General features: G+C 32.8%; 2 protein-coding genes across 2 annotated transcripts; one reads left to right on the plus strand and one right to left on the minus strand.

The window, feature by feature from the left end:
• Positions 1–1,399: 1,399 nt before the first annotated feature.
• LOC145112093 (uncharacterized) lies at positions 1,400–7,888 on the minus strand. The gene is made up of 8 exons (XM_079048308.1): positions 7,883–7,888; positions 3,360–3,426; positions 3,253–3,258; positions 2,289–2,440; positions 1,925–2,192; positions 1,722–1,815; positions 1,634–1,649; positions 1,400–1,447 (listed from the first exon to the last, which is right to left on the minus strand). The coding sequence occupies exons 1-8, from the start codon at positions 7,886–7,888 to the stop codon at positions 1,400–1,402; spliced, it is 657 nt and encodes a 218-aa protein (XP_078904434.1).
• A 367-nt stretch (positions 7,889–8,255) lies between these two features.
• LOC145112094 (uncharacterized) lies at positions 8,256–8,687 on the plus strand. The gene has a single exon (XM_079048309.1). It carries the CDS (start codon positions 8,256–8,258, stop codon positions 8,685–8,687), a length of 432 nt encoding a protein of 143 aa, XP_078904435.1.
• The last annotated feature ends 1,871 nt before the right edge of the window (positions 8,688–10,558 follow it).

Here is a 10,558-nt window from a genome sequence, read left to right on the forward strand (position 1 = left end):
TGGTGGTGACAATCGAGCAGACTTAGAAGTTCACAAATTTTCCATTTCATCAAGATCTATGAATGTAGCAAGGTTTCTTTTCAACTCAGTTGCTTTAGAAATCAACTTTGTAGGACTTGTTGCAGTTGAGTTGTCCCTAGCATACGGTGTTACATTTCCACTTGTTTGTGAAAAACAATCCTATAAAAATTTTTAGTTAGTTCTTATACATTAAAACATAATAGTTCATAATTATAATTAAAAAACTACAACCTTGACAACTTTGGTCTCTTGGAAATTGATATCTGAAGAACCAATCATGAATGAATCAGAATTAGCAGGTTTCATAAGAAGATCAAAACAATATGCTATTTAGTCGGATATTGTTGGGTCAATGTGGTAAAAAGTAAATATAATTGTTGAAAATAACCTGTGGAATATGATTCTTTTTTTCAAGTTCATCAATTATGTCTATATTCTCGGTTAACCTTGATATCCCATAAATATTACTTTTATTATTGACATTGTAACTTGTGGTATCAATCTTAATTGCCAACTTTTTGTCTACCACAACTTTCAACTCCATTGGATACAAATCGGTACTGATGCCAAGCTAAAATCTAAATAAATATTGTTAGAAAATTTGTATGTAAAAATATATAATGTATAACATAAAGAAGTAATTTAGAACTATGAAATAATACCTTTTTGTTTTTATCATACAACTCTTTAGCTGTGTATTTGAACAACTTCTTCGCTTCTAAATAAATTTTAACTTATATTATATTATACAATTATGATTAACATATATTGTTATTAAATAAAATGAATATGTAATACCTTGGAATAACCGAAATTTGGATATTTTTGCATATAGGATTAGCACATTCATAAGTAACGATTTCGGCCACTTCATGAGAACCATCAACTTTATCGGTAGAAGACTCTTTTTGTTTTGCTAACTTTTTGCAGTTGCTACAAGCGAGGTAATACCAATGTATGTTTTGACGTATTCCCTTAACAGTACCAAGAATAATGTCCGTTTTTTCCTGGAAATTTAAATAAAGCTAAATGTTAATATATGTTACTTTGTGAAAGTGCATAAAACTAATAAAAGTGCATAAAATTAATAACTTTAAAAAGAACGCAAAGTACCTCCAAAGGTTCAAACACATCATCAATGTTTGAAAACAAATGATTTTTCAGAAAGTCATCGTGTTCCGTGTCTTGTTTTGATGCAATCATATTGATTCCACTTGATGAAAGTTGTTGTCCATTTTCAGAGACCACATTGTTCATTTATAACAAAGAAAGGAATTACATTTATTATAGTATGAAATAAATAAATATGATAATACAAAGGAAAATTTCCAATCAAAATACTTGTTTTTGTAGATTGCATTTTCATCGATATCATTGTTTATGAACAACCTACTAACATCAAAGTAGGTGGATGTAAAAGGACGACCTGCGAAAATAAAATTAATTATTTAATTATAAATATAAAATTTTTAAAAATGGTTGTTAAATATAATTACAACCCATTAATAAACTTCACTTTGGTAAATTGAACAATAACAATAATTGGAGCAAGGTTGTTATTGTTAGCAATAAAATTATGCATGTAGTATGTATTATGACCCCACAAAGTTACCTTAAGCTTAGTATCCCTGAAAAAATAAATAAATAATGTAGATAAATTAAAAGAAAATATATTATTTGTTTCTAATAATGGTGAATACTCTATATCTTGAAGATGCAAGAGCATTTTGTGTTTTGAATTATCTTGTTCCGAAGTGTCCATACGCCCATATTCAAAAATGTGTCCAATAATATCTACAAAAGCAACAAAACATATGATTAAGTTAATAATAATTATGAATTTATAATAAAAAGAAAGAAAGTAGGATGTTATATAAGAAAACTTAATATTAAAAGAACCAACCAATAGAGTTTGACTCCAGGATGTTGTTAGAAAGAATCGTATTGAAGTCAACAAAAGCAAAGCCATGTGCAGAACCAGAAAAGGTTTCACAATCTTTTATAGTTGTATCGGGATTTAAAGTAAGTTTTCTATCCAGATCAGCAAACTTAAAGTTTGAAGTATTTGGTGCGACGTTAGGTTTCCTGACGTATAATGTACTATCCTCTTTTAAATAGCGCTGAAATTTAGGAAACAATCTCTTCAAACGAGATGCATGAATTTTCCTTCCCTAAAAAATAATTAATTAACAAAAATTTAAATATAATTGCTTACAAATATGAATAAATTTTTAAAAAAATAATAATTGAATATATGCATGTTATACCTCCTCATCCATCAGAATCGTTTCAATCGAGTATGTGTCGTTTGCATCAAATTTTGACTTTTGAGTCCAAAGACGTATGATGCGAACCTTAATTGTGAAATCGTCCTTGATTGAGTCAATCTCCTTTATTGGAGTAATATCTTCCATTTTACCTTGAAAATAAAAAAAAAAATTGTATATTTAACAAATTTTTTATAAATATAAACAGAAAAATCGTAAAGAAAACATATACTTAAAAAAATTGAAACAGGAAAAAATAAAGTACATTGCTATTTAACTGATTTTGATCGATAGAAATACATAATGTTATCATTTGTTTAAGTGAGTTATGGGTAAATAAGTTAGTTAAATACAGAGATATGTAAATACAGAAACACATGATATAAGTGTCAAAATACAGTTCTGCAATTGATTGATTAAAGATTATGTTGATGGGACGGGGGGGAGGGGGGGGGAGGGTTCAATTTAGGCATTGTATAATATTTATATGTGAAATTGAATAATCCATGATATAAGTGTCAAAATACAGTTCTTTAGGCAAAAAGTACATTGATATAATCAGCAACGAATAAAAGTACATTTTTATCATGTGTTTAAGTTATTTAGGCAAATAACTTAGCATATAAAAATAAAACATATATATGTTTTTCAACGAAAGAGGTTATAAATAACATGATGAAACAGGTTATAAAGTACATTGCTATAATCAGCAACGAATACATTGCTATAATCAGCAACGAATAAAAATACAAATTGCTGAACTTAGGAATAATATCACAAATTGAGATATAGGAAAAAACATGATTAACAGGTTATAAAACACAAGGTTAAGAGATTATAAACTTTAAGTGTGAAATTCAACAATTCGTGATACATGTACATGATGAAACAGGTTATAAAAAAACAATTAAATACTTTTAGGCAAATTAAATACATTGCTATAATCAGCAACGAATAAAAGTACCTATTGCTGAATTTATGAATAATATCAAACATTCAGATATAGGAAAAAACATGATTAACAGGTTATAAAAAACAGGGTTAACAGGTTACAAAAAACAGTAAACTGACCTTGTTGATTATGCAGTCCAAAGCTAAAAAGTCGATGAGTATATACCCTGGATATAGGAAAAACACACTGCAAACACAAAAAATAAATAAATAAATAAATAAATCGATGAGTATACAAACGATATATGAAAAACAGAGAGTAAAGAATGTAGTCTCCTTACCCGATGAATAATGTTTGATCTATGCGTAGTGAAACAGAAAGGTACACACGCATGTAAAGATGTATATATATCCGATTGATATTCGATTGCTGATTTATTGGGATTGAAATTTGATTTGCTGATTTATATGGAGTGATAGAGTTTAACATTTATTTTCTGTCATGTAACACCGTAATTTTTCAAAACAAGTTTTCACTTTTAAAAATATAATTTCATTCACAAATATTCTCAAATCTCAATGTATCACATCTTAAATCCATAAAAACACATCCCAAGATCAAAATGTATAAAACTCTAATAGTGTGTACTGATCATGCCGGCGCCTTCCCGCGATCCTCACTGGTACCTGAAACACATAACACAAAACACTGTAAGCATAAATGCTTAGTGAGTTCCCCAAAATACCACATATAACACATATTAGCCACTCGAGGCTGTAACTCTGTGGACCCTCTGGTCCTAACTCTGTGGACCCTCTGGTCCTAACTCTGTGAACCTTCCGGTTCTAACTCCGTAACTCTGGAACATACACGACATGAATCACATATAAATAATGCAGTGTATCACAATCACATAATAGCATACAAGATACTCTATCACATAACTCTAATTACCACTCTAGGTAAAGTATAGTGAGAAGACTCACCTCGGGTAACTAGGTAAACCTCGAACTCTGAAATACTGCACTAGCCTCCGCCTAATCACATAAATAATTACTTTAATTAATACAACTTCTAAAGGCTAGGCTAACCCCTCTCTATAAGTTCTCTAAGAAGGGTAAAAGACCATTCTACCCCTCTAATGGCTCATAAGTCCAAACACTGACTAAACCCTAAAAGTCAACAAAGTCAACGGTCAACATTGACCGGACTCGTCGAGTGCACTCGTGTGACTCGACGAGTACATGCGTGTTCTCTTCGCCCCTGGTCCACACTCGACTCGCTGAGTCAACCCTGCACTCATCGGGTTATCACAGGTCGCGAATCGCGGGGCAACCCGACTCGACTCGTCGAGTCCCTTTTGGGCTCGGCGAGTTCCTCCCATGAAAACACTCATCTGACTTCCTGAGGTCAGATCTGCTTCTCTAATCTATAGATCTGACTTCCTCATGACCAATAAACACGTAAAGGTCGAATCTTGGTACACATGCAAGGCACTCTAGGCCTATTTTGGTGAAATACCTTCTAACATGGCAACCTATGTCCATTTCCTCCATAGAACCACAAAAAGCAGCATGGTTCAGGCTCTCTGGACCTCAAAAGGTCCAGATCTAGAGTTTAGCACTCAATGGGACACTATACACAACTAAACAAGCCATAAAAGGGTATAGAAAGCCCTAAATTCAATGCCCTTAAGCAAAACAGAAGGATAGGATCAAATAGCTACCTCAAACTTGAAGATCCAAGCCGAAAACCCACTGAAATGCAATCCTCTTGACCTCCCCTTGCTGGAAACACTTTCTCCTTTGCAAAATCACACCAAAAATGATCAAAAATGCTCAAACTCTCTCACAACTCGCTCAAAATCGCTAGGGTATCTCTCTCTGGACTGGTAGCCACAAATGGAGGCCATAAAGGCCTTTAAATAGGGCTCAGGCTCGAGATTTAGGGTTTCACTTTACAGCGCGGACTCGCCGAGTCCACGCATTGACTCGTCGAGTCCCTCATTAATCTAGGCAAGAATTCGCGATCCTACTCGGCGAGTCTGAGCGCCTACTCGCCGAGTCCCTCCCTAAAGCTCAAGGTAAATACTTAAAATAAGATACCTGGGAATCCGAAATTTACATGTCATATTTGTTGCAGAATTATATAGCATAATTGAAAATTCAAATTTCAAATGTCCTGATTTCCTGATTTAAATATTTACTGATTTATAAAATATTTTTCAAATTTTTCGAATTTTCAGTAATTACTAACATGAAGGGCAAATTTGGAATTTTAGTTCTAACATTTGAGCGGGAAAAGTCAAGACCGAGGGACTAAGGTGATGCCACATGGCAGTTAATATACTGTTTTATTAGAAGAGTATATATATATATATATATATATATATATATATATATATATATATATATATATATATATATATATACGGGTTGGCGGGTTGACCCATGAGCCCAAACATGTAACCCAACCCAACCCATGAAATAAACGGGTTGACGGGTTGGCGAGTTGACGGGTTGGCAGGTCAAAAATCTCAACCCAAACCGTCTATTTTCGGGTTGGGTCGGTGTCGGGTGACGGGTTGGGTCGAGAGTTGTCACCCCTAGTTGAAAGACATAATAATATTGCATCTATTGTCCAACTATATATAAAACTCTATGCAATAATTTGTTTCCAGCTTGCAATATTATAAGACTATAATGGTCTTGGCCGGCTAGCAAAAAGAGTATTATAGGACTCCAATGTGCTTTTCAAATGTGTATTATTATAGAGTGTGCTCGCGCTTCACCAACCGTTGCAGTCTTCTAAAATGATTATTATAAGACTCACGGCAGTGAATTTAATTGGACCAATCTGTCACAAGTTGAATGTTAGAATACAATTTACTTTGTCCATACGTTAAAACAAAAAAAATTAATTCACTTTTTATAGCCTCTAATTAACTTGCTAAATATTTATAAACAATTTTCTTGGTTTGTACATAACTAATATAGTTCTTGCTCTTTGTATTCTCAGCTCATCATGATGAGCTGAAAAGGTGACGCCGGTTCGAAATGCTCTTTTCCCGGTTTGAAAAAAGTTGGGTCACGCCTTGTTTGAAAAGAGCTCGGTCATTTTTATAAGCAATCGTCGTTGACATAGATTAAAAAAAAAATGCACCGTTTGATTGTAACTTTGTAAGCATTATGGATTACAAAAAAAGCACTGTCTAAATTTATAAAGAAAATTTCATGATTGATACCTATGGTTTCCAAAATGTGGCGTGATGAGAATAACATTAAGAAATGTAACACCGATGGTTACTATGATTTCAAAATCAAATATAGTTAGTCTTCCAAACGTTAAAACTAACTTTTAAGTAGTTATTTTTTCTAAAATAACCAATTTGCTCTTGGACTATATCTGAAATATATAAACGAAAAACTACAAAGGACCATTTCTATAACATTTTCTTATTTTCACTTTGTTTGTTTTTTTGGTTTTATTTATTATTTTTTTTGTTTTTTGTTTTTTTTGCAACTATTTTAAAGAAATATTGTTAAGGACATAAAAAAAGAATACTATTTGATTTTGGTTTCATCTAGATCAACCTAAATTAGATTCATCATTTGCATTTGGTTTAGACAATAGAAGGTTAAATTGAAAATCAAATACCGAAAAGCATCTCCAGTATCCTCAACCAAAAAATCATTTAACCATAAAACGAGTTAACCTAAACAAATAAAATAAGAGTGGGTTCGGACAACGAAATTGAAATTAGAATGAAATATACTAATGTATATTCAAAATCAATTCATCATACAGATAAGTAAGAGGACCATGAGACATATCAACAAACAAAAACTCTCTTTGATGCAACATTTGCGTCGTCAAAACAAATAAAAAAGCTAACATAAAAAGCCAAATGTATTCTTTAAATCGACAAAATGCTATTTTGGATCTTGACATATCTAGAGAATTTACACCAAAACTCTTGTGAGAAAAATTCTCCAATTTAACAGGAATTTCAGCTTAAAAACAATTCATCTCCACACCCTCTTCAATTTGGATGCAATTAAATATGACTCTGTATTTATGAAGAAATTAAGCTGTGAATCAATTGTGATTCCATTTATTGTTTTATTCTTCCAAGTAAGAACTCGGAATTTGTAAAGGATATGCCAATTCTGCAACACACTTCAACTCTTTTCACCAAAGGGTCTTTGGCGTAACGGTAAGGAGTGATTCTCTCAAACAAGAGGTCATGGGTTCAAGTCTGGGTTCAAGTCTCATTAGGAGACATATGTGGTGTTTAGGATTAGATTAGGAGTAGGATAGTTTGTTGTTTCAAAAAAATAAAAAATAAAAATTAAAAAAATAAACTTGAACACTTTTCATAAAATTAAAAGGCATCATCAATATTTTTATGCAATACATCAATATTATATAAGTTGCAAAATTTATACTACCTTGTCTTATATATTTCTCTATAAATGCTCGAGAAGATGATTCTCTTCTATCCATCTATAAGTCACGTATGGCAAGCAAACATATTGACTTTGCAAAGTGAAACCTAAATAACCCATTGTTTATGCTTAAAGAAACAATATGAATATCGTTGAAGACTGAATTCAATGTCAATGTTAGTTGCTCAGTGAAATAAAGTGAAATAAGTCTCTTGTGTCTAGTCTTCAAAACACTTAGAAGTCTTTCATATTACCTGCATTTACTTAAATCTTTCCATATTTCCTGCATTTAATTTCCAGTTGTAAGTTCTACTATTTATAAATGCCTTGTCTTTTATGTTTATCATTGAATAATACACGAGAGCTTTTCAGAATTTAGCATTTTTTATTTGTTTTGAACCAACATTTTTGAACCAACGTTTTGGTATTAGAGCTTAGGTTGCATACCTAAGTCTCACCGGTTAGTTTCAATGGCACAAAACCTCAACATTATCGGCATGTCTCAACCTCAAATTCAAATCTTCAAAGGAGACTCCGATGAGTTTTGGAGAACCAAAATGAAGACTTTGTTCAGGTCACAATGTTTGTGGGATCTTGTTGAAAATGGGTATGTAGAAGCAAGCACAGATGAGACACGTTGAAGAAAATCAAAAGAAAGATGCAAAAGCTTTGTTTTTCATCCAACAAGCAGTTGATGAAACAATCTTTCCTAAAGTAACTCTAGCAGTCACATCAAGAGAAGTTTGGAACATTCTAAAAACTAAATATAAAGGATCAACAAAGGTGATCACAATCAAACTCCAGTCCCTAAGAAGGCAGTTCGAGACCTTGAACATGAAAGCAAGTGAAACTTTTCAAGAGTACCTGGCAAAAGCATCTTCGATTGTGATTCAAATGCGTGCTTATGGAGATAAAATCTTTGATGAAGTAGTTGTAGCAAAGGTACTGAGGCGTCTACCTTTTAAATTTGATTATGTTGTGGCGACTATTAAAGAGTCAGAGGATCTTGCAACATTCTCCTTTGATGAACTGATGCTCTCACTACAAGTACATGAATGAAAGAACTAATAGAACTCAGACTCAAGACAGAGAACGTGCATTTCAGATCCAAGAAGAACAAGGTAGATATTCCATTAGTCGAGGAAGAGGTAGAGCATTATTCTGTGGTCGTGGACGAGGGAGATCACAAGGTTCACTGGTTCAATGTGGTAATTGTAAGAAGTATGGCCATAAGGAAGAAGATTGTTAGACAAAGCAAAACCAAGCAAAGTACATTGAAGGGTGTCGATACAAGAAGTGACCCTCACAACTTGGCTACCGCACGATCATTCATACCACAATCTATTTCTCTACCGCAATGACTCTTAATACCGCAACCTGATGAAGATGAAGTCTACCGCAGTTCCCTTATCCGCAACAAAGACTTTTATTTTAACTTTTCTGTTTACATTGTATTGTCCAGTGTGCCTTGCATGGACACTTTTATCAGTACTTTAGTCTTTGTTTATTTCTTGTGTAAACCTCTCGGGACTCTATAAATAGAGCTCCCTTTTTTCTGAATGAAATATATCTATCAACTACATCTCCATTATCTCTATCTAAATTCTTACTCTTAAAAGATCTTACTGAAATTACACTAAAATACTAAGATCAAACTCTCTTCGGAGCAAGTCGTTGAGACTTCAATCATTTTAAGCTGATCACGTGAACTAACTTGGTTTGACTGCAAACCTTGTTAAGAATCAACATAGTGTTTACTTTATATATAACTGTTGTCATGAATATTTCCTTACTTTTCTGCACTTACTTTTCCGCATCTAACAATCTAACAACTCTAACCTCTAACTTCTTATTATTGTTGAGCTCTTATGATCCCTTGAGATTATCTTGATTCCGCAACTATATACTTCACTAGTACAAAAATGACCTACGGTCACACTTTCCGAAAAACGGTCTGTCACACTTTTTATTAAAAGTGTGGCCAAAGGCCATTAAAAAAATTTACAAACTGTTTTTGGATATATTTAAATTAGTTTGTGTGGCCATTGTATAGATAATCAAAACTTTAACCACACTTAATTATACCAAATGTGACAAATATTAGTCACACTCGAACATTGAGGCCATAGGTCACAATTAGCCACATGTATCGATTAAGATTGTCATACTTTTTTATAAGAGACAATAGATAAACGTATTGTGACATGAGGCAGTTGTATGTGTGTCTATAACCTGGTGGCTTTTTAGACACATAACAGACAAAGTAGCTAAAAGGTGATACATATGGTCACACTAAATATTTGTGTGTCCATAGGGCGGTTCTGTACTAGTTGTACTTAGTTAACGAAAGAAAAAAAAACAAGTTTTTTGGAAAGGGAACTTCCCTAACGAGGGTTTCTGGACCAGCTTTCACGCACCGACTAATCCCCCGCTGCAAACATGAGGCTTTGCCTCATGCCCTGGAGTCACTGCAGGCGAACCTCCATGGCCACAAAGGCTGAGTAGTGCCAGGATTTGAACATGGGTCAATAGATTATCCACCATATCTTCCACATGCCTTACCAAGTCACCACAACCCAAGTGGTTAAAATAATAATAATAATAATAATAAAATAATAAAATATATATATTATGATTACAACTTCTTAAAAAAAAAACAAGTTAGTATTGGTTGTTTATGGTCATGTACCTTTTATTATGTGTGTCAAAATATGATGAATTGACTTTGAGAAGAAACAAATATTGTGAGTGTAGGTAGCATTTAGTTATGATTACAGCTATTATATGTGTCTATATGTAAATATAGTTATAAAAGAACAATATTGTCTTATCGGTATAATTAGGGGTCGTTCATTAAATATGTTACTATAATTATGTAATGTTCATTCTGGTTGTACTATTGTATTTGTAAGTTTAAAGAATAGTCTTCA

Source organism: Lactuca virosa, chromosome 5, assembly GCF_052849685.1.
Source record: "Lactuca virosa cultivar CGN04683 chromosome 5, Lactuca_virosa_CGN04683_v6, whole genome shotgun sequence".
Taxonomy (NCBI): Eukaryota; Viridiplantae; Streptophyta; class Magnoliopsida; order Asterales; family Asteraceae; genus Lactuca; species Lactuca virosa.

Excerpts from the sequence above, each read along its gene's own strand:
- LOC145112094 (XM_079048309.1), top strand. The coding sequence starts at position 8,256 with ATGAGACACGTTGAAGAAAATCAAAAGAAAGATGCAAAAGCTTTGTTT.
- LOC145112093 (XM_079048308.1), bottom strand. Across the intron at positions 2,193-2,288 it reads CGATTCTGATGGATGAGGAG|GGAAGGAAAATTCATGCATC; the intron begins GTATAACATGCA and ends ATTATTTTTTAG. Across the intron at positions 1,816-1,924 it reads CCTGGAGTCAAACTCTATTG|ATATTATTGGACACATTTTT; the intron begins GTTGGTTCTTTT and ends TTGCTTTTGTAG.